General features: G+C 47.6%; 1 protein-coding gene across 1 annotated transcript in view; it reads right to left on the bottom strand.

The window, feature by feature from the left end:
- DNAH14 (dynein axonemal heavy chain 14) overlaps positions 1–22,850 on the bottom strand; it is a 605,515-nt gene that overhangs the window by 339,811 nt on the left and 242,854 nt on the right. Inside the window, exons 30-33 of the mRNA XM_075925276.2 lie at positions 21,865–22,096; positions 17,128–17,181; positions 3,030–3,175; positions 1,882–1,950 (exon numbers count right to left, since the gene is read on the bottom strand). Of these exons, the coding sequence (XP_075781391.2) occupies positions 1,882–1,950; positions 3,030–3,175; positions 17,128–17,181; positions 21,865–22,096 (501 nt within the window). The remainder of the gene's footprint in view (positions 1–1,881; positions 1,951–3,029; positions 3,176–17,127; positions 17,182–21,864; positions 22,097–22,850) is intronic.

Genomic DNA, 22,850 nt, shown 5'->3' with positions numbered 1-22,850 from the left:
GAGGTTCCTTAGATAGAGGCGTGCATGGGAAACCACGACCATGGCAGCAGTCATGTGCCCCAGCAGACGGAGGCAAATGTGAATGGAGATAGTTGCATTCCCGTTGAGTATGGTGATGAGGTCTTTGATTGCTTGGAACCTCTCCAGCGGTAAATATGCCCTTGCTGTTAGGGAACCTAGATTTGCTCCTATGAACTTTATAACCTGTGTTGGGGTCAGTGTTGATTTTTGTTCATTCAGTAGAAGTCTGAGGGAGTTGAACATTTGTTTGACCACCGTCACCATCTGTTTAGTTTCTTGTTCTGTCGAATCTTTTATCAAGCAATCATCGAGGTACAGGAATATGACAACTCATGACCGACGTAGGTGGGTCGCAACTACGGCAAGGGTCTTTGAAAAAGTGCTGGGAGCTGAAGCCAAACCGAAAGGTGGAACTCGGTACTGAAAATGATAGTTACCTATCACAAAGCAGAGGAAACGCCTGTGCATGGGATGTATGGTTATGTGGAAGTAAGTGTCCTGTAAGTCGAGGGCAGCAAATCAATCGTTGTTTTCAAGAGATGGAATTATCGAATTTAGGGTTACCATTTTGAAGCGCTGCTTTCGAAGATGACGATTTAGGTGGCATAGATTGAGAATGGGCCTCCAGTCCCCATTTTCTTCTGTGTCAGAAAGTAATGCGAATATAACCCTTTTCCCTGGAACTGATCTGGGACCCTCTCTATCGCTCCGATGGAGAGGATATGATAGGCTTCTTGTTGTAGGAGGTCCTCGTGAGATGGTTCCCTGAAAAGGAACGGGGAAAGTGGGGTGGTGGGGGGAATGAAAGTAAAGGGGATGGTGAAGCTGGCCTTTATGACTTCCAATATCCACTTGTCCGATGTAATTGAGACCGATTGGTGATAATAGGGTCGTAGCTAGTGGTAGAAAATGGAGGATAAGCAGCAGAGATTTGAGGTGCTAAGTAACTGGATCCCAATATAAAGGAATTTAAACATAGAAGTGTCAACAATAGTGGCAAGTGAAAAAGACAATTGTGGCAGCAATGTCCTGAATAGATTTCAGGAATGCAAGGGGACAAGCCGGGGAGATCATGGGGTAAACGGGTAAAGCTATTACTTTTTGTCAAAGTTCAGTTTTTATGGTCAAGGTATAGTCAAGGTCCAGATTTCAGAGAAAATAATAAAAATAACAATTGTGATAATAAATAAATAAAAATGTCAGGTTCCATTAAAAAACATTTGGTAGTCCAGATTTGGCCCACAGTATGCCTACTGACTACTGCAGGGGCTCAGACAGGTGTTACCAAAGCATATATTAGTGTTTAAGGATGAAGAAGAAAAAGCACATTTTCAGAAATTTTACAAAGGAAGAATCACATGACTTACCAACAGCCAGATATGAGAGGAAGACAGAGGAGGCATATACTATTCTACAGTTCCAATCTCCTTTTACAGGGAATAAGAAGCAACTGTTATCACTTGAAAGAATGAGAGGGAAATGGGGAGAAAAGAAATGATCACAATGTATGACCTTGAATGTACAAAATATTTTGAGAAAAAGAGGAAAAATACGGTGCACTATTTAATAGAAAAAAATAATTTGATCTCCTATTTTTGAACAAATACATTAAAAAGCAACAACAGATGATGACCACAAATTAGGAAAAACAGTCTCATTATTCCTTTTTGGATTCTGGAACAAGTTACAGAAAAAATAGAGTAATTCTTTAGTTACCAAATGGATAAATATTCTAACTAATCTAGAAGATAAACTATTGTCAAAAATAGTCTAGTGCTTAATCATTATGTGGAAATCAAGAGGAATACTGAAGCTTATGCTTCAGCATTCTCAAAACGTTAAACTATTATTGTCACTTACCCAGGATTCATTGTAATAAAGATTCCACAGGATGTATTGATACGGATCTCTTTCCCTTCTAGCATAAATCTATGTTATAAAACATATTATTAATCATTTACCAAAACAGAAGAGAAGGAAAAAAGAAAAATGTTTTCTGAAAATTTAAATTGGATAACAACAGAATGTGTGTAAACACCAATACTAAAAGACATAGGAATCTTAAAATGCTTAAGAACAAAGTAAAATTATGAGGGAGAATGGAAAGAAAAACAAAAATAAATGAATCTGGAACAACCTAGAACAAAGGGCAAAGCCCAAGTAAATGGGTCTTTCATAGAGAATTTTCACTTTTCCCTTCTAGAGAAAACCTCCCAGGCTACAATAGTCTGTTGTGGAAGCCCACAGCAAGGGTCAGAATAGGGATAGGAAGAAGCAAGTGGTTGGGCTATAAGACCCAAAAGAGGTAGTGCCTTCCCTTGCCTCTTATTATCCACTTCCCAGCTTTGTCTAGACTATATCCCTTTTCTCAAAAAAGGGATGTAAATTAGACACTTCAAAATTGCAAATGAAGCCAGGATTTAAATTTCCCACACCTCATTTGCAATTTTGAAGTGTCTAATTTACATCCCTTTTCTCAGAAAAGGGATGTAATCTAGACGCAGCCCCAATTCTCTCTTTACCCACCTGCCTCAATCATCCCCCCTTCACACTGTTCCAGAGAGATGTTTCCCAGTACTACTATAGTGAGGGTGCAGTATCCCTCTCTTGTGCAATCCCTCCACTGTTTCCTCTTTCCCACCCACATTTAGCATAACCTAGTGATTTAAGTGCATTTAGGGCCTTATTTAGCTACATAAAAGATAAGACCATGTTTAACGTTCTGTTTCCTTTTTAGACCATGGGAAAGCCAAACAGATATTTAGGTTTTTTGTGTTTCTTGCTAGTTTCTTATCAAACCAATAAAACAAACCTTGCCTACATTGCTCAGGAGAAACCATTCTAACTCTTCAGGAATATTTAAATGTGGATATCATAAGGGAAGGATCAATCATAGCGTAGAACAGGTGTATGAAATTCAAATGCCTTTCTGGATCAAAAGCAATAAATAGCCAGTTCTGTAAGGCTTTATTACTTGCAAAAGAACTAAGGAAATCAAAACAACGTACCTGACAACATGGCTATCTTTTGCTGCCTTGATTGTCTGAATCTGTGAAGCAATTACAGACAGAACTTCTATATCTATGCGATTAAACTCATCAAAACAACACCATGTTCCAGTCTGAACTAATCCACTGAAGAATTTCCCCATCATCTTAAAAAAAGAAAGAAAAAAACCCAGATATGTATATTAATAGCTGAAGCTTTGGATGATTTTTGTAATACTGATTCCTGAAAAACTGCATTGTCCTGTAAGCACAAGCGAGTAAGAGAAAAAAATAAAAATATTTGTATTTACTCAAGGGAGCAAAAAACCATTCAAGAAGTATTCTCTGATACTAATCTAATCTTATTCTGGATCCGGATCTGCACACAACTCCCAGACACCATCTCTAGAATTAACTGTATTCATTTGCAAGTAATTTTCTTCCACTATTTGATCTGAGGAAGTGGGTCAGGCCCATGAAAGCTCATCACCTAATAAACCATCTTGTTAGTCTTTAAAGTCCTACATAATCCTGTTTTTTGCATGAAGCATAGGACTCTCCTGTGAGCTGGGTGGATGGTGATGTGGAAGTACACATCCTAAAAGTCAAGGGCTGTGAACCAGTCCCTGTGGCCCAATGCTGGAATTATCATAGCTAAAGTTAAGATTTTGAACCATTGTTTTTCTCAAGTAATGGTTGAGTTTTCTGAGATCGAGTATAGGTCTCCAGACTCCAGTCTTCTTTTGGGCGAGGAAATAATTGGAATAAAATCCTCTGTCCCTGAATTGGGTTGGCACTCTCTCCATGGCTTCTATGGCAAGGAGTTGTTAGACTTCTTGTAATAAGTCCTTGTGAGAGTGGTCCCTGAAGAGGGACTGGGAAGGTGAGGAGGGTAGAGGGAGTGTGGTAAAGGGAATGGTGTAACTGGCTGACACGATCTCTAGGACCCAATGGTCCATTGTGATGTCAGACCATTGTTGGTAAAATGGTCTGAGTTGGTGTTGAAAAATGGGAACTGTAGTGTTGAGTGGAAGCATTGTGAGGGGGGTTTGCGAACCTTCAACCACGCCATCAAACGTGCTGCTTGTTGAGCAGGCACTCAGTTATTCTGGTTACGCCTTTTTTGAGGTTTTTGCCTCGTCCAAAAAATTGTTGGTCGAATGGACGTTGCTGGTATCTGGGATGTGTGAAGTCATAGCGCCTTTGGAAAGGCGTGCATCTCTTGCTACAGTATGGGGGTGTATACATCCCCAAGGTGCGAAGAGTGGCTCTTGAATCTTTGCTGGAATGGAGGACCTTGTCCGTCTTCTCCACAAATAACTTCTGTTTGTCGAACGGTAAATCCTCTATTTTATTCTGCAGTTCCCGTGGAAATGCCACAGTCTGTAGCCATAAGGATCTCCTCATAACTATTGCAGTAGCTGTGGTGCGAACCGCTGAGTCCGCCACATCTAGGGCGACCTGAAGCCCCATTAGAATAATAGATTCATAGAGCTGGAAGAGACCTCAGGAGGTCAAGTCCAGCCCCCTGCCAAAGGCAAGACCAATCCCAACTAAATCAACCCATCCAGGGCTTTGTCAAGCCAAGATTTAAATACCTCTAGGGATGGAGATTTCACTACCTCCATAGGCAGGGTTCGACAGTCAGGGTAATCTACTCGCCCGTGGCAAGTAGATTTTAGCCTGGCACGGTGCTGCAGTGCAATCAGCGCATGCGCAGCGCAGTCTGCGCATGCACAGTGTGCCAAACTACGCAGCTGGCGAGTGGGGCTCGCTGCCGCTTGTCAAGCCCTGTCCATAGGTAACCCATTCCAGTACTTCACCACCCTCATAGTGAAATAGTTTTTCCTAATATCCAACCTAGACCTCCCACACTGTAACTTGAGATCATTGCTCCTCATTCTGCTATCCATCACTACTGTGAACAGCATCTCTCCATCCTCTTTGGAACCTCCCTTCAGGAAGTTGAAGGCTGCTATCAAATCCCCCCTCAGGGTATGTCTACACTACAAAGTTAGTTCGAACTAACAGACATTAGTTCGAACTAACTTTCATAGGCGCTACACTAGCACTCTGTTAGTTCGAATTTAATTCGAACTAACAGAGCGCTTAGTTCGAACTAGGTAAACCTCATTCCACGAGAATTAAGCCTAGTTCAAACTTACTAGTTCGAATTAAGGGCTGTGTAGCCACTTAATTCGAACTAGTGGGAGGCTAGCCCTTCCCAGCTTTCCCTGGTGGCCATTCTGGCCAACACCAGGGAAACTCTACTGCCCCCCTCCCAGCCCCGGAGCCATTAAAGGGCCATGGGCTGGCTACGGGGTTTGTGCCAGTTGCAAGGCTGCCAGCACCCGTGCCAGCACACCCAGCAGCTGACACCCCATGAGCCAGCGACCCGATGCCCCGCACCCGTCCCCCTCCTCCTGGGACCAGCCTGGCGGCTCCCAGGAGCCTGCCCGGGGCCACAAGAGGCGGGTGCCCGCGTGGTCTAGTGCGGAGATCGTGGACCTCATCGAGGTTTGGGGGGAAGCCTCCAATGTCCACAGTCTCCACACTAGCCACAGGAACGCGGCAGTCTACGGCCGCATGGCTGCCAGCCTGGCCGCCAGGGGCCACCAGCGCAGCCGGGAGCAGGTGTGCTGCAAGATTAAAGATCTGCGGCAGTCCGACTCCCGGGCCTGCCTGCCAGGGGCCGACCCGGAGGCGTGCCCCCACTTCCAGGCTCTGGACTGCATCCTGGGGGCTCATGCCGTCCCCGCCCCCCAGGAGGTGATAGACCCCGGGGCAGAGGGACCGCTCCCAGACACAGAGGAGGAGGAGGAGGGCTCCAAGAGCCAGGAGCCTGCCGGCAGCCTGCCCAGGACCCAGGACCCCCGAGGCACCCCACAGAGCTGCTCGCCTGTGTCGTCCGAAGCCGGGGAGGCGTCCACATGTGAGTACCATCATGCTCCCCTTATGTGTACGGGGGGCTGGGGCGAGAGGGAGCCCAGGGACCGTGCCCCTGGGCCTTGCCCACCACGGAGCAGCAGCTGGGGATCCTGCAGGGGCCCTGGCCTTGCAGAGGGGAGCTAGGTTTCACACACCTGGGCCCCTGGGGTAATTGACCGCTGTTCTTGTTTCACCACAGCCGCAGCACCTGGGACTGCAGGGCGCACCACCCCGCCTGCAGCCCGGGCCAGCAGCCGCCCGCGCCCGGGCCAGCAGGAGAGCCAGGAACCAAGAGGACTACCAGAGGCGGCACCTCCGGTTCCTGGAGCACCAACTCCGCATCCAGGACCACTGGGTCCAGGAGGACCTGAGGCTGTGCCGGAGGAGCTTGGAGGCACTGGAGGAGCAGGGCCGTGCCCTGTGAGGCCACCTCCAGAGCCTGCTCGACCGCTTCCCAATTCCTCCTGCTCCGGCTCCCCCTCCTGCTCCTGCTTCCTCCACACCCCCCAGTCCCTCCTGCCCCACCCTCCACAACCATTCCCCACCAACGCCCCCAGACCCGCAGTGTTGCGAGACAGGAGAGGCAGCCGGACCCCCACCCCTGAGCTTTCCTTTCCCTTCCTCCCTTCCCTCCCCTTCCAGCTCCCTCATCCCAGGTTTCCCCCTCCCCTCTCCCACCCTCCTTCCTTCCTCCCCCAACCCAGTTATGTTAAATAAAAAGATGTTTTTGTTTGAAAAACAGGTGTCTTTATTTGACAGTAGGTAGGGAGGGGAAAGGGGAAGGGAGGAAGAAGGCCCCAGTGGGGCATGCAAGGGAGAGGTCAGTCCTCCTCCTCCACCAGGAAGCTCTCCCGCAGGGCTTCCCGGATCCGGACGGCCCCCCGCTGGGCTTCCCGGACAGCGGCGTTGCGGGACTGACCGTAGTGGCCAGCCATGCGGTCAGCCTCAGCCATCCAGGCTGGCAGGAAAGCCTCCCCCTTTCTCTCACATAAATTGTGGAGCACACAACATGCTGCCACCACAGGAGGGATGTTGTGCTCGGCCAGGTCCAGACGGGTGAGGAGGCATCGAAAGCGGGCTTTCAGTCGCCCGAAGGCCCCCTCCACCATGATGCGGGCCATGGTCAGCCTGGCATTGAAGGCCTGGCGGGAGGGATTGAGGTGCCCCGTGTAGGGCTTCATCAGCCACGGCTGCAGTGGGTAGGCGGCATCCCCCACCAGGCACACGGGCATGTCCACGTCCCCGAGCCTGATGTGGCGGTTGGGGAAGAAGGTCCCGTCCTGCAGCCGCTGTCACACGGAGGAGTTGCGGTACACCTGGGCGTCGTGTGCTTTGCCGGACCAGCCCACATTAATATCCGTGAACTGTCCCCAGCGGTCACACACGGCCTTCAGGAGGATGGAGAAGTACCCCTTGCGGTTCACGTAACAGGACGCCTGGTGTTCCGGGGCATGGATGGGGATGTGCGTCCCGTCGATGGCCCCCCCGCAGTTGGGGAAGCCGAGGGCGCCGAATCCCCGGATGACGGCATCCGGGTTGGCGAGGCGGACCACCCTGCGGAGCAGAACCCGGTTCATGGCCTTGACCACCTGCGGAGAGAGACACAGCAAAGCGCCAATCAGTGGGGCGCCCGGGTGGCTGGGAGCATTCGTGCCCTGGCAGTGCCCCGCGCCCCACTCCCAGAAGGAACCCCCCTGGCGGCGTGTAGTACGGCCGAGACAGACCAACCCCTCCGGTGTGCTTTCGCCTCCTCCCACCCCCCCTTTGTCCCTGGGGCGGCCCATCCCCTCCTTGCAGCCCCCCTCCCCCCTGGCGCAGTGGCCGACGAGTGCCATACCTGCATGAGCACCGCTCCGACGGTGGATCTCCCCACGCCTAACTGGTTCCCGACGGATCGGTAGCTGTCCGGCGTGGAGAGCTTCCAGAGGGCGATGGCCACCCGCTTCTGGAGGGGAATGGCAGGCCTCATGCGAGTGTCCCTTCTGCGCAGAGCAGAGGCGAGCCACTCGCAGAGCTCCAGGAAGGTGTCCCTCCTCATCCTGAAGTTCTGGGTCCACTGTGGGTCTTCCCAGCGCTCCAGGACGATGCGGTCCCACCAGTCGCTGCTGGTGTCCAGACGCCAGATGCGGCGGGGCACGCCGGTGCCGGGGCGCCGCCGCGGATCCTCCACGGCCCCCAGGGCGGCCAGGTGGAGAGGCAGGGGGCTGACGTGCACCAGGTGGTGCCAGGCAGCCTCGAGCCATTGCTGGCAGGCTTGCAGCAGCAAGTCCAGAAAGTGCAACAGAAGGTGCTCTGGCTCCATGTTGCCACCTGCGGTGGCATCCCCGAAGGGAAGCACCGACACAGACGGGCACAGAGACCAACGCTTTGCTGTCCCTCGGCGAGGTTGGCAAGCAAGCAGGAAAAGCTGAGAACCGGCTGTCCGGGGGGGTCCCTTTAAGCACGAGCCTCAGATAGCCTCAGACAGCAGCCACACAACGCAACTAATGACCTGATGGCCTGCCGGAACTGGTTTCAGCCGCCCTTAAATGCGCCCCTGCGTCCAATCAGTGTGGACGCACTAGTTCGAATTAGCAAAACGCTAATTCAAACTAGTTTTTAGTTCTAGATGCGTTAGTTCGAATTAGCTTAGTTCGAATTAACTAATTCGAACTAAGTTAGTTCGAATTAGCGCTGTAGTGTAGACATACCCTCTCTCTTCTCTTCTGCAGACTAAACAAACCCAAATCCTTCAGTCTCTCCTCATAGGTCATGTGCTCCAGTCCCCTAATCATTTTGGTTGCCTTCCGCTGGACCCTCTCCAATGCGTTCACATCCTTTCTATAGTGAGGGGCCCAGAACTGGACACAATTCTCCAGATGTGGCCACACCAGAACCGAATAAGGGGAACAACTCACTTCTATAGTTCTGCTGGCAATGCTCCTCCTAATGCAGTCCAATATGCCATTAGCCTTCTTGGCTACAAGGGCACACTGTTGACTCATATCCAGCTTCTCATCCATTGTGATCCCCATTCTAGCCGCTGTATAACCCTCCTGTACTATTGATTTTAGGATGGGTTTCTTGGTGTCTGGCAGGTGTTCCATGAGAGCTGTACGTTTAGAATAGTTGTCAAAATTGTGCTTTGACAACAACGCCACATAACTGGCAATGCGTAACAATAGCGTTGCTGAAGAGTATATAATTTTCCAAACAGGTCTAAACGTTTACTCTCTTTCTCCGTTACCACGTTCTTCTACTGTACAGTCTTTGATCTATGTTGGGCTGCATCCACGACCAAGAAGTTGGGTTGCGGGTGTGCGAACAGAAATTCCATACCCTTGTTCAGAACAAAGTATTTTTGGTCCAATTTCTTGTTAGTGGATGGAGCAGAAGCTGGAGTCTGCCAGATCTCTTCATCCGACTCCATAATAGCTTCATGTATGGGCAATGCTATTCTTGCCCGTTGTGAGGGCTGGAGGTTCTTAAGAAGGCGGTACTGTTTTTGTTGGAATTCCGTCAACGGTACTTCCTAGCTGTTTGCTACCCTTTTAAACAGCTCCTGGAACTGTTTGAGATCGTCAAGGGGGGTTTGTGCCCCTTGGAGTCACAGCCTTGTCTGGAGATGACGAGGAATGGTCAGTATCAGAGGTGTCAGACTGTTGGTCATCGGGTTCTGATAATTGACCCTCTTCCAGTTTTGAATGGTGTGGTGGAGAGGGGGGAATACTGGACGGACTGCAATGTCTAGGAGTAGGCGAAGGAGATGGTTCATATCATTGTGTATGAGAGGTTCTGTAACAGCAGGGCGACCACCAGCTTTGATAGTATGAGAGATGATGATGATGACGGTAGGTTAAGCAATAGCATGGATGATCATGCTTGTACCTGTGATGATCATGGTACGAACACCTTGGAGATGAGTAAGGGCTTCTAATATCCTTGGTGTGCCTTCCCCAACCGACAACAGAGAATGGTGGAGGATCACTGACCCTCTGGAAGGGGGTGGGAGGGAGAAGAAGATATTTGCCTTGATCACCAATGGAAAGCCTGTCTTGGTGTTGAGGGAATCGGGCTGGAGACTTTTGTTACATTGGTGGTAACCTCCATGCCGGTGGTGAAGGGGATGGTGCCGGCGAGAAAGTTGGCAATGGAGAAAGAGGACTACCGAGCCTGTCCGACTTTGCATGCACTTTCCTCAGTACTGGGAGATCCGGTGCTGGGCAGGGAAGCAGAGTCTGCGCCGATGCAGTTGGAAGTGTTGGTGCCAAGGACTGCAGTGCCGATGTCAGTGCCGGTGTCTTCGGCGGTACGGCTGCCAGTGCCAGTGATGACTTCAGAGCTGGGCGCTGTGAGTCGGATACCAGTCCCAGTGCTGATGGTGTGGGTGGAATGTGACTTAGGGTCTGAGTGTACCTTTGGTCTAGTGGGGGTGGTGCTGGACGTACCAGGTTTGTCCGCCGTGCTGACCCTAGTTATAGGCACTGATGGTAGAGAGTGTGCCGGAGATGTGCACTTTTTTGACCAAGGCCATGGAGTTGGGAATGAGGCCCTTCATTTTTGGGGCCGAGGAGGGTCAGAGGAAGCCACGGATGATGCGGAGTCTGGCTGCTGAAGCACTTTGTCAAACAGGAGCATGCGAAGTTGCATCTCTCTATCTCAGCGGGCTCTGGCAGGGAGCTTCGATCAATGCAGGCATTTTGTGGCACATGTGCCTCTCTCAATCACCTTATGCATGAGGAGTTTCCATCCGATGCCAGCATAGGATCCCATCAGAAGTCACATTTCTTAAAGCCTGGTGATGCCGACGTTGTATGAGGGGGAAAAAACCTGTGTCCCTCTCAAAAAAGACAGAAAAGGAAGGGGTCTCTTTTGCTTGCTTCTTCTTGTTCTTTCTTCTTTTTTTTCTTTTTAAACAGTCAACGAAAGTACAACAGTCCTTTTTTAAAAAAAAAAAACTAAGATTTAATAACTAACTATAAGACTAACTGTGACTAAAACTACAAATTAACACTAACTACAATTTTGGTTTCCTGACTAAACAGGATGAGGAGAGGAGCTTGCTCCTTCTGCGACCGAGGGCAGCAACAAAGGAACCAGCGGGAGCTAGACTGCGCGTGTGAAGAGAATGGTGCGAATGGCACGACATACTAACTGCACATGCATGGTCCGGCTGACTACTACTCTTCAAATCTCTGATCTACGGCACCAGGAAGAGTCAAACAGACCTACAGTGGAGCACCCACAGGGACACTACTTGAAGAAGAACCTCCGTTACTGCACAAGGGGAGTAACACTCTTCTTCGAGGAGTGTTTCTGTGGGTGCTCCACCTTAGATAACTATGAGCCGTACCCATGAAGGAGGTGGGTGCTTCAGTTAGGGAGCATCTTGTACTGTAAGGAGGGCAGTGTGGCCAAAAAGGGTACCCCTAGAGGGCATAGTGCCTTGCAAATGTGTGGGCAGAGGACCACGTGCCTACCCTACAAATGTCCACGAGGGGAATGCCACGCATGTAGGGCATGGTAGTGGAGGTAGGCTTGGTTGAATGGGCCTTGATGTGCGATAGGGTTTACTGACCACTAGTAGTGTAAGCTAAACTAATACATTCCACTATCCACCAAGATATCCTCTGAGTGGAGACAGACATGCTGAGCAATCTCTCCGTGGTGGAAACGAACAGTCTGTTTGTTCTGTGAAATTGCTTAGTTCTGTCCAAGTAGAAGGAAATCACATGTCTCGCATCAAGTGAGTGCAATACAGCCTCCCTGGCACTTTTGTGAGGGTTTGGGGAAAGTACAGGTAAGATTAGGGGTTTGTTACAGTGAAAGTGTGAGGAAACCACTGGGAGAAATTTCGGGTGAGAATTTGCAACACCACTTTGTCTTTATGAAATATGGTGAACGGCAGGTTTGACATGAGCGTGCCAGTTTCACTGATTCTCCTGGGCAATGTCAGTGCTATGATCAAGGCCACTTTCATGGAGAGATGAATCATGGAACTTGTTGCCAGAAGTTCAAATGGCTTCATAGTGAGGGCCCATAAGGCCAGGTTTAAGTCCCTGGCCAGCGTAGGGGGCCTGTGAGATGGGTAAGTATTCTGTATGCCTCTCAGAAATTGTTTGGTGGTAGGGTAAGCAAAAATTTATTTATTATTGATAGGTTCATGATGTGCTGCTATGGTGGTGAGATGAACCTTAAGAGAACTGAGCAATAGACCAGAGTCTTTCAGCTCTAACATATATTGCAGGATGACGCTGAGAGGCGCTGTGGTTGGTATCAAGTTTCTACATTCTGTCCATGTGAGGACCCTATGCCATTTGTAAAGGTAGGATTTTCTGGTTGATATTCTGTGACAGTTGAGTAAGATTTGTTCTACTTGCATCTAACATGTTCACTCTAACAAGGTAAGCCATTGAGAAACCAAGCATGAAGCTGGAGTGACTGGAGGTTGGGATGGTACAAGGTGCCCCTCTCCTGTGTTAGGAAGTGAGAAAGAAGGGAGAGACGCCATGGCTGTTTCATGGACATTTGAGTAAGGTAGGTGTACCACATCTGTCTCGGCCAGTCAGGGGTGATAAGGATCACTGTAGGTAATTCTAGTCTTATTTTGCTGACCACTCGGTTTATGAGGGGGATGGCATGGTGTATGAGGGGGATGGGTAGGCATATGAGAGCATTACATTCCATCGTATTGCAAGCGCATCCCCAAGGGAGTGCCTGCCAATGCCTGCACGTGAACAGTAACGTGGACACTTCTTGTTGGCACTGGTTGCAAACAGGTCCACATTGGGAAACCCCCAGCGTGTGAAGAGGCAATGTAGAATCAATGAATCCAGTTCCTATTCGTGGTTGGATTTGAAGTTCCTGCTGAGGCTGTCAGCCATCAGATTGTCTCTGCCCAGGAGTTATGAAGCTTGTAAGTATATGTTATGTGCTATGAACCATGCCCAGAGGCGGACAGCTTCTCTGAATAATGGGAAAGATCTGGAGCCCCCTTGCCTGTTTATGTAAAAAGTCGTTGCTTGATTGTCTGTGAAAATCTGAACTGTACAATTTTTTATTTGATGTAGGAAGTTTTGACACGTGTAGAATACTGCCCTGAGCTCCAGAACTCAGGATGTGTGGAGGCTGGATTCCTGGTCCGATCATTGACCCTGGTAAGGCGGCCTAGATGAGCTCCCCACCCAAGGAAGGATGCATCCATCTTAATTGTCTTAGACGGGGTACATTTGCAAAAAGGGACACCAGCGCACACATTTCTTTGGTCTGTCCACCAGTGGAGGGAGCGCTTGACCCTGGTTGGGACAGACACTATCATAGAGATGGAGCTCTATCGTGGCCGGTACACTGTCTGGAGCCAATGTTGCAGTGATCTCATGCGCAGTCTTGCATGCAAGACCACCGATGTGGCTGCGGCCATATGGCCCTTTAGCTGTAAACAAGTTCTCACCGTTGTGTTTGGCAAGTTCTGTATCATCATTATGAGGTCCCTGATAGCATGAAATCTGTTGAGGGGTAAGGAGGCTATGGACATCATGCAGTCAAATTAATTTGATCATTTGTGATGGTTGGAGTTTGCATTTTTCAAAGTTGATCTGAAGCCACATTGTGAGAAAAAGGAATCTGGTGAGGGAGACGGCTTCCTGTGTAGCTGAGCTTGCAGTTGCTCTTATGAGGCAGTCATCCAGATATGGGAATATGGAGACTCCTTGTCTGCTCAGTTAAGCAGCCACAACTGCTGGTACCTTTGAGAATACCCTCGGGGGCTGTAGAAAGCCCAAAGAGGAAGACAGTGTACTGGTAGTGTTTTCTGGTGACTGTGAACCTGAGATATTTGCCATGTGCCAGATGCATGGAGATGTGAAAATAGGTGTCATGAAGGTCAAGAGTCAATAATCAATTGTCTTTGTTCAGGGCAGGAATTATTGTGGATAGGGTGACCATTCTGAATCACTGAGAATCTACATGTTTGTTTAGTCTCCTGAGATCGAGAATAGGTCTCCATCCCCCGACTTCTTTTTGGTTAGGAAGTAATGGGAGTAAAATCTCTTTCCCTTGTATTGTAGTCCTTGTTCTACTGCCCCAAGATGGAGTAAGTGTTCGACCTCTTGTATGAGGATTGTCTCGTGAGATGGGTCCCTGAAGAGGGATGGGGAAGGTGGGTGGGTAAGGGGAGGGGAAGTAGAAGAGAAAGAGATATAGTACCCATTCCTTATAATGTCCAGGACCCATCTGTCGGTGGTGATGGTTGACCATTGTTGAAAGAAGGGTGCGAGATGTTGCCAGAATAGGCGGAAAGGTTTCAGCTGCCTTGAACAAGAAGGTGATATTGGACTCTCAACATACGGTTCAAAAGGTTTGTCTTGATGTAATCGGTTGAGAGGTGGTGAGTTGGTCTGAGTTTTGTCTCCTACTAGTCTGTCGTCTTCTCCTATTGTCAAACTATCTCGGAGGCTGGGAGAAAGCAGTTGATCTATATCTTTGATTGAAGTTTCTGTTCTGCTTACGCTTTACTGCAGGTACGTGGCTGCCCAGAGTTTTCAAGGTAGTACGGGAGTCCTTGAGAGAGTGAGAGGCATCCGTGGTGTCTGTGAAGAGTTTTGACCCCTGAAAGGGGAGGTCTATGACTGTTGCTTGGACCTCTCATGGGAAGCATGAAGGATGTAGCCAAGACGATCTCATTGCCATAGGAGTCACTAGTGACCTGGAGGCAGCATCAGAAGAGTCCAGTGAAGCTTAAAGGGCCATGTATGTTATCAGCATGTCCTCATTAATGTTGGCCCTGAATGGCTCTCTTTTGTCCTTGGGTAAATCCTTAATAAATTTCACCATACTTTCAAAAACATGGTGCGTGTACTTGGCAAGCATCGCTGTATAATTAGAGATGCACAGTTGCAATGAGGCTGAGGAGAATGCCTTTCTTCCCATCAGGTCGAGTCATTTCCATTCTCTGTCGTATGGCATGTTCCTCGTGGCAGCTTGTTTTCCTCTATGGCTCACCGTATCTACCATGATAGAATTTGGGGTGGGATGGATGAATAAGAAGACAGTGCGATATAATATTTCCAGTCTGATCTATTGCAGACAGGTTACATGGTAGCTGGGGTCTGCCAGAGGACTTTGGCCAGATCCAAAAGAGCTGGGTCCTTACGGAAGGCCACCTTAGCTGCAGGGAAGGCATGCAAAATACTTGTTAATTTGTGCTGAGCTCTGGGAGGCTAACCAGAGACACTTCTAGGGTGTCCGCTACCCTCCTGTACAGCTCTTGAAAGGACCTGAAGTCGTCCTCCACAGGGGGAGGGGTACAAGAGTATCGTCAGGAGAGGAAGAAGAAATATGCACTGGTGGATAAGCTGTACACTCATCATCAGTTGAGGGGGGATCAGCATCTTCTTGATACCAGGAGGTGTCCATCGATGGCATAGTGCCCACGCTTGGTGGCAGAGCTACGCTGTTTGAGGCTGCGCAGTCTGTGGTTGCTTGCTCCTGTAGGGAGCCCAAGGGTTCCAATATGGCCAATTTGGTGGCATGGGTGGAGGTGATGGGAGTCACTGAGGCATCTGCCACAGACGCACTGGTGGGTGCATCTGTTGGTATGGATGCTTAGGTGAAGAGTGCCTTGGAGTATGGCTTCCACTGATGGGTTCATTGTCCTCATCGCTAGACAGGCAGTGCTGAACGGGTTGGAGTGGATAACCCAAATCTGCTGGATGCAGGTGTACCATCGGTGCTGAATAGCAGCGTGGTCGGTATCAACGTAACCCAGAGTTCCTCGACCATCGTTAATGGAGGGGCAACTGATGCAGGCAACACTGATGGTGCGGAGGACGGCAGTACTGTTGCAATCTGCAGTTCTCATGGCGCCTAAGATAAGGCATGCTTCTGTATTTTTGGTACTATGGGAAGTACTGTGGGTGCAGGTACCTTGACAGGCTGCGGTGCTGATGGTGTCGGTCCATGATGTGTCTTTGACATGGCCTTCTTGGATGCCGAGTCAGTAGATGTCAGTGCAACTGGTGCCAATTTCAACTTGGGCTTACTCGGTGCCCTGTTTGATGGCCTTGATAGGTCCTTACATCCTCGGGACCCATGTTCTGACAATGGTCCTGGCACCTCCCTGTCCCAAACCCTTGAATGGGTCAGTGCAGGGGGTATTTTAGGTGCTGTCTCCTGCTTTTTTGAGGGGGAGTCACCTGTGCCCACCATGTGGGAACTCTTCCTAGAAGTCTGAAGAAGATTCTTGAGAAGACGTGGCAGATAGGAACACCTTCTCTGACATGGCCACTGGTGAGTGCTCTGGATTGGAGGCTGGTCTTACAGCGTTTTCCAGGGAGATTAACTTCAATTGAAACTCCATCACCTTCTGCGTGTAGGCTCTGAACTGTTTACATGCTCATGTGCTGTGACATGCTTTTGGCCAAGGCACTGAATGTACTGAGAGTGCCCGTCAGATATAGGAATTGAAAGCCTACAGGTTAGGCACTGTTTAAAACCTGGGAAACCCAGCATCCCAGGTAGAATATTCATAGGTTTGGTGAAAGAAATCTAATCCTAGGTAATGTAAGAACTAATAAAATTAAACAAAATTTAAACTACAACTAACACTAACAGCAAAACTTGAATGATTTAACTGGAGAATTGAACAAGTAAGTAACTATCCTAGCTAAGAAAGGGAAAAACTAAGTTGGAGAAGAGAGCGGTTCCAACTGACACTGGCAGCAGCAGTGAAGAAACTGAAGGGACGGTTGCCACACATGTGTGGTGGAGGCACCGTGTGAGTTGTCTGCCCCACATGCATGGCTTCCAAAAATTTCTGACTAGGCGCGCAGCGGCGCCTAGGACACCTAAGGTGGAGCTCCCACAGGGACACTCCTCAAAGAAGAAATATTTGTAGGATAGAACTAAGAGGAATAACATACATTATTTTTCCTTTTGAAAGCTGAGTTATAATAGATGAGAAACACTCTTAAAAATCAGATATCAAAAGAGAAGCACTAAAATGCTATTTAGATATGTTTCTTAGCTATTTATAACATCATGCAATTAATTCATTAAAAACCCCAAGAGCAAATGGCAGTCTAATCTTTATAGCGGCAATAGGTAGTGGATGAGCCTTGTTACTGTATTATCGTTTGGAGGGGAATTGCATTGATTCTGCTTTGCAGTACTATCCTGTTAAAATATTCAAGATAAAGAACATTACATGCCTTACCTGGTAATCCATGCTCTCAAAACAATTAAAAACCACACAGAATCTTCCCATGGCCTAAGGGGAAAAATACTGTTTTAGAGCAGACATAATGTGTTATTAAAACATTAAAATAATAGCACATTAATAAGGTCATCCCCATAGACATAAAAACTGTTGAAATAATATTTTTGAAGAATTATTTTTGATAGACAAATTTTAAATATGTGATTCTAAAAGGAGACAAGCAACCTCACCTTAGATCTGATGCACCTTTTATATTTCTAAATCATTTAAATCATAACTCTTAATATTTACAATTGGGGCACTATTCCCAAACTTTTGAAAGCTGAGCCGCCTTCAGGAAAACTATACAAATTATGTTCCACTACGAGCATGCCCTACTTCGCCTCCTTATCTTAGGCCTTTGCCTACACTGCAAAACAAAAGCAAAACCACAAAAGTTCCTAACTCAGGTTAGCTAATGCAGCTTTAAAATAACAGTGAAGACACACCAACTAAACTTTTAGAAGCTCAATTTCAATCCAAGGATGCCCTACAAACCTTAATTTAATTTACTAACCTGAGCTAAAACCAATGTTTTAGTGTTTTTGCACACGTTTTCTTTGGCAGTGTAGACATACATTTAACGCAAACATTTTCCATACCTTTTCTTCCCCAATAGCTTGTGGAAGAGAGAACAGGAACAATCTATACCAACCTTAGATAACCAAGAATAGTGAGTGGGCTGCATGAATGGTCCTCCATCTCAGTGGACTGCAGCAGCCCGTGGCCCACTGGGGTTCCACCAGGGCTTATGGACCCTCTGACTGTCATCCTCTCACACGCATCTCTTGCGCACTGCAGCGCCGCATTTCCTATTCCTTCAGCTCCCTTCAAGCACTTTTGGAGTGCCACAAAGTGCCTGATTCATACCCAATCCCTATCCCTCCTCCTCCCTCAGAGAGCTTGAACAGCCATGAACAGCTGATTTCTGAGGAAAGCAACCACAACTGCCATGCATTTCATGAACACCCTGAGGGCTGTGGAAAGTCCAAAAAGGAAGCACTACAAACTGGTAATGGGAATGACCAACTGTAAAACAAAGAAACGACTTAGCTGGAACGACCACGATATGGAAGTATTTATCTTTCTGATTGACAGCAGTGTGCCAGTTCCCTAAATCGAGGGAAGAGATAATGGAAGCAGGAATCACCATCCTGAACCTTGTATTTTTATAAAGGCATTGAGATCTCTGAGGTCCAATATTGAACAAAGACTGCCTTTGGCTTTCCGGATTAGGAAATATCAGGAATAAAACCCTTTGCCCCTGCACTCTGGAGGAAACTCCTCTACTGCTCCTAGTGCAAGAAATGACAGCACCTCCTGGTTGAGAAAATTCTTGTGAAAGGGATCCCTGAAAGAGGACAGGGAAGGAAGCCATGGGAAAGTGAGGGCTACCATGTCTGAGACACAGCAGTTTGAAGTGATCTGTGACCACGACTAGTGGAAGTGAGATAAGATGATTAACAAAGGGATGATTTGAGGAGGAGCGTTGATGACGTGTAAACTTTCCTGTCAAATAAATCCAGTCTTTTAGAATCTTTGTCTAATGTGTAGTTCCTATATTGTGGTGTTTTAGCCCTTTGTTGTGCCACATCTACTACCAAGGAATTTGGCTGAAGGTGATTGAAATAAAAACTCAGACCCCCTTGGGTGACACAAAATACTTTTTATCCGCCCCTTTGTTGGTAGATAAGGTGGCTGCTGGAGTTTGACAGATGTCGACTGCAACTTCCAACATGGCTTCATCAAGCAGGATGGCCATCTTTGAAGATTGGGAAGTTTGCAGATTCTTAAGGAGGCGATGATGTTTCTCTTTAATCTCTGACAACTGTATCTCTTGACTAACTGTGAAAAGGAGTCCTGTGGCACATTATAGACTAACAGATGTATTGGAGCATAAGCTTTTGTGGGCAAAGACCCACTTCGACATGCATCTCACTAAGTGGGTCTTTGCCCATGAAAGCTTATGCTCCAATACATCTGTTAGTCTATAAGGTGCCAAAGGACTCCTTGTCACTTTTGCAGATCCAGAGTAACACGGCTACCCCACTGATTCTTGACTAACTGCCACCCTCTTGAACAACTCTTGAAATTGTTTTAAATCGTCAGGAGGTGAGGCATCTCCAGGGATAACTACTTTGTCAGATGACAAAGAGGACTTATCTGTAGGAGATATATCAGGTGGTTGTACCTCTACTGCAGTAGGCTGCTCCTGGTCAAAACGAGGAGGTTGAGGAGACACTGGGTTCTGTTCTAAACCAGATGAGGGTGGAGCAGGCGAATGTCCAGATACACTCTCATATGTTGACTGTGGACGAGATCTGGATTTGTAATGAGAGAAGTATCTGTATGGCGAATGATGTCTGTCAGTTGCAGTGGTGGTGGCAGTCATCATGGTAGTAATAATTGCTATATGTGGAAGAATGCCTGTATGTGTGAGGTCTCCAGTATTCCCTCTAGTAAGGGGATCTTGGTGATCATGGAGAGAGGGAGGGAGTGTAAGATCTCCTTGGAGGATGTGATGAAGAGGCTGAGAATTGTCTTTGGGAGTAATGAGTAGGCTCTCTAGGTGGAGTGAGGAACAGAGATGGTAGTCTGTGTGAAAAGCGCTGCCGATTGTCTCAACTGGTCGGAAGTGAAGGGGATGCCAGTACCGCCAGTGGTGGTGAGGGTGCTGGTGCCAGTGAGAAAGTCAGTGATGGAGAGTGTGGAGAAGGGCTTCGGCGCCGATGAGTCTTTGCCATTGCCCTTCTTGGTACTGCAGGTGCTGAAGTCGGTGCTGGTAATTGTGGCATGGCACTTAACGGTGCCGGCTGTAAATGTGGCACCGGTGCAGATGCCAGTGCTGATGGCTTTGGTGCCGGGACTGCTGGCACCGGTGCTGGTCATGCGGTCGGTGCCATTGTCGTCAACTTCTTTGATATGGAAACCACTGCTGAGATAGAATGGGAAACGGGTATCCCAGATGTGCCTGGCTTCCTGCCCATGCTCACTCTGCTACAGGGTACAGCGGGAGAGACCTCACCAGAGAGGGTTTCTTTTTGTGCATTGGAGCCGGGGTCGGAGAAGAGGCTCATCGGTTTTGGATCTGTTGAGGAGTAGGAGAGGCTGATCCATCAGGCTGGAGGGCCTTGTCAAATAAAATCATGCGAAGCCTCATCTCTCTGTCCCGACGGGCCAGGCCGTTAGCTTTCTGCAATGGGGGCATTTTTGCGGCACATGAGCTTCCCCTGAGCAGCGTATACAGGCGGAATGTCCGTCTGAGGCCAGCATGACTACTAATGTCACAGTAGCTCGAGCTGCTGTATCAGCTATGTCCAGGGCTATCTGTAGAGAGGTTTGTGATGAAGCATGAAGTTCTCTCTTGCATGATAGATTTCAGTATCGGTCTTTTTGAGTCTGGTAAATGCTCAATGAGGGAAATAAGCTTAGTACAATTGTCAAAATTTTGGTTAAAGAGCAATCCTGCATAATTTGCTATTCAGAGAAGTAAAGTTGCCGATGAGTACATCTGGTACCCAAAGATGTACAGACGCTTATTTTCTTTGTCTGCAAAATTATTTTTATATTGCAGAAATTTAGCCCTTTGCTGAGCTGCATCCACAACTAAGGAGATAGGTTGAGGGGGGGAAAATAGAAATTCTGTGCCTTTAGGCAAGACAAAGTACTTTTTATCTACCTGCTTATTGGTTGGAGGTATTGACGACGGAGTCTGCCAGATCTCATTGGCAGCCTCCATAATATCCTCATCTATAGGAATGGCGTTTTTTGCGTGCTGTGACAGTTGAAGATTTTTGAGAAGCTGGTGTTGTTTTTCTTGGACCTCAGTCAGCTGGATCTCTTGGCTGGCAGCTACCCTTTAAAAAAGTTCCTGAAATTGTTTCAGGTTGTCAGGTGATAACTGACTCATTGGGAGAGGAGGATGATTGGTCAGTCGGCGAAATGTCTGGCTGCTGTTCCTCTGTCTCAGACATTTGTCCCTCCTCGGGTTCGGATTGATGGTGTATCTTGGAGGGAGAAGTTGTAGGTTCCGGACTGTATATTGTAGAAGAAGATGAATATTTTGCCTGGGTGGATGTTCCCGACTGCACAGTGGTTGATATATTCACTTTTGACGATAGTGGTGAGTTGACCAATGGTCAGAATAATCATAATAATCTGAATGGTGGTGCTGCCGATAGTTCCATATGTTGGGGAATGAAACCGTGATGGAGATACGTTCATGCAGTGCATATGATGGTATGTATGAGGAGAGAGTACTGGAGAATGTATCAATCCGAGAGATCCCCTTGAGGATGGGGGAGGTGACAAAGAAGTGTATCTCTGGTAAGGTTGTTGGGGTACATGGAAAAGATTGGAAACTAGTCCATAGTGTCTGTCGTGGCTGATGGTAGAAGTCTGTACCATAGGAGAATGTATCGTAGATGACAGTGATGATGGAGTTGGTGAAAACTAAAGTGGTTCTCGGCTGATGTTGCTTGTTCTTTGCAATTTTTGCAAATCCTCATCGCTTTTGCAGATTCAGACTAACATGGCTACCCCTCTGATACTTGACTACAAGTGAAATGTGTTTACCATTAGTGATGAATTCAGACACAAGCTGAGTAGCAGAAAAACTACTGGCTATCTATTCTCTAAAAGGAACTGTCATAAATACTCTAGATTTATTTTGTCATATCAAGACATTGTACTTACTTTTGACAGGTCTTTGACAGTCTCAGTTTTTCCTGTACCAGCTGGACCAGCAGGGCAGCCTCCTAGATTCAAGTGTAGTGCTCCAGTAAGGGTTAACCAGCACCGGTCAGTGAGCGGTGTAATAACCAATCGAGAGGAACAGCCCAAGTACTCGTAGCCATAAACAAAGGAGGCATTACCTTGAACTATCCTACAGGTGCTATTCATTTCATTCCATTCATAACGCAACTGCCTGAAATGATATTTGTGAATCAGAATCTGGTAAAATTAATGACAAAGGAATTAACATCACGTGTTCACTTTGTGAAAAATGCATGGATTGTTTAAATACATGGATAAATTAGACAGAGTTCAAGGTGCAGAAAGAATCAAACAAAAAAGAATAATCGTAAATAGGAGAAAATTTAGAAAGCGAAGTTAACTCCATTATAGACTGAAAATAAAGCATTCATTTTATCATAATGATATGCAATACTGATTATGAGTAAAAATACCACTAAATTGGAGGGCAGCAAGGTAGGTTTTTAACATATGGCACACTAGCTTGTCAGGCACTATTGGGTTTTGTGGATCCTGCTACCACACAATAAAAGTTTTGTAGGGCACTTCAACATACTGTTTGAAACACTGGGATTGTCATTCAGTCTCAGTATTGGCTCCACAATGGCTTCTTATCCCAAACACTTTGCTTAGCCAGTTCCAGTCTCCACCTTTGTCCTGACTCCTCATGTGCTTTCAAGTCAGTCCCTCAACCATTTTCCTCTTAGATTTCATCCCCCCCCCCCCCCCCCCCCCCCCCGTCCAGGTACTGTTCTTTTTACATTAGAGCCAGACAGATTTTTTCTACATGCCCTCTTGGCCCAGTGGGAATAGGAGGTCATTGACAGCACAGGAGACGTTGACTTTTTGCTTACAGTTTTGATGCCTGGCCCTGTGCTCTCCAGCGGCAATCCAGAGCTATATCTGCCAAGAAGTCCTGCTAAGCT

The sequence above is a fragment of the Pelodiscus sinensis genome, chromosome 3 (genome assembly GCF_052426305.1).
Source record: "Pelodiscus sinensis isolate ZL-2025 chromosome 3, ASM5242630v1, whole genome shotgun sequence".
NCBI lineage: Eukaryota > Metazoa > Chordata > Testudines > Trionychidae > Pelodiscus > Pelodiscus sinensis.
Note: the sequence above shows the minus strand (reverse complement) of the source record. Positions and strands in the feature narration are given on the sequence as shown.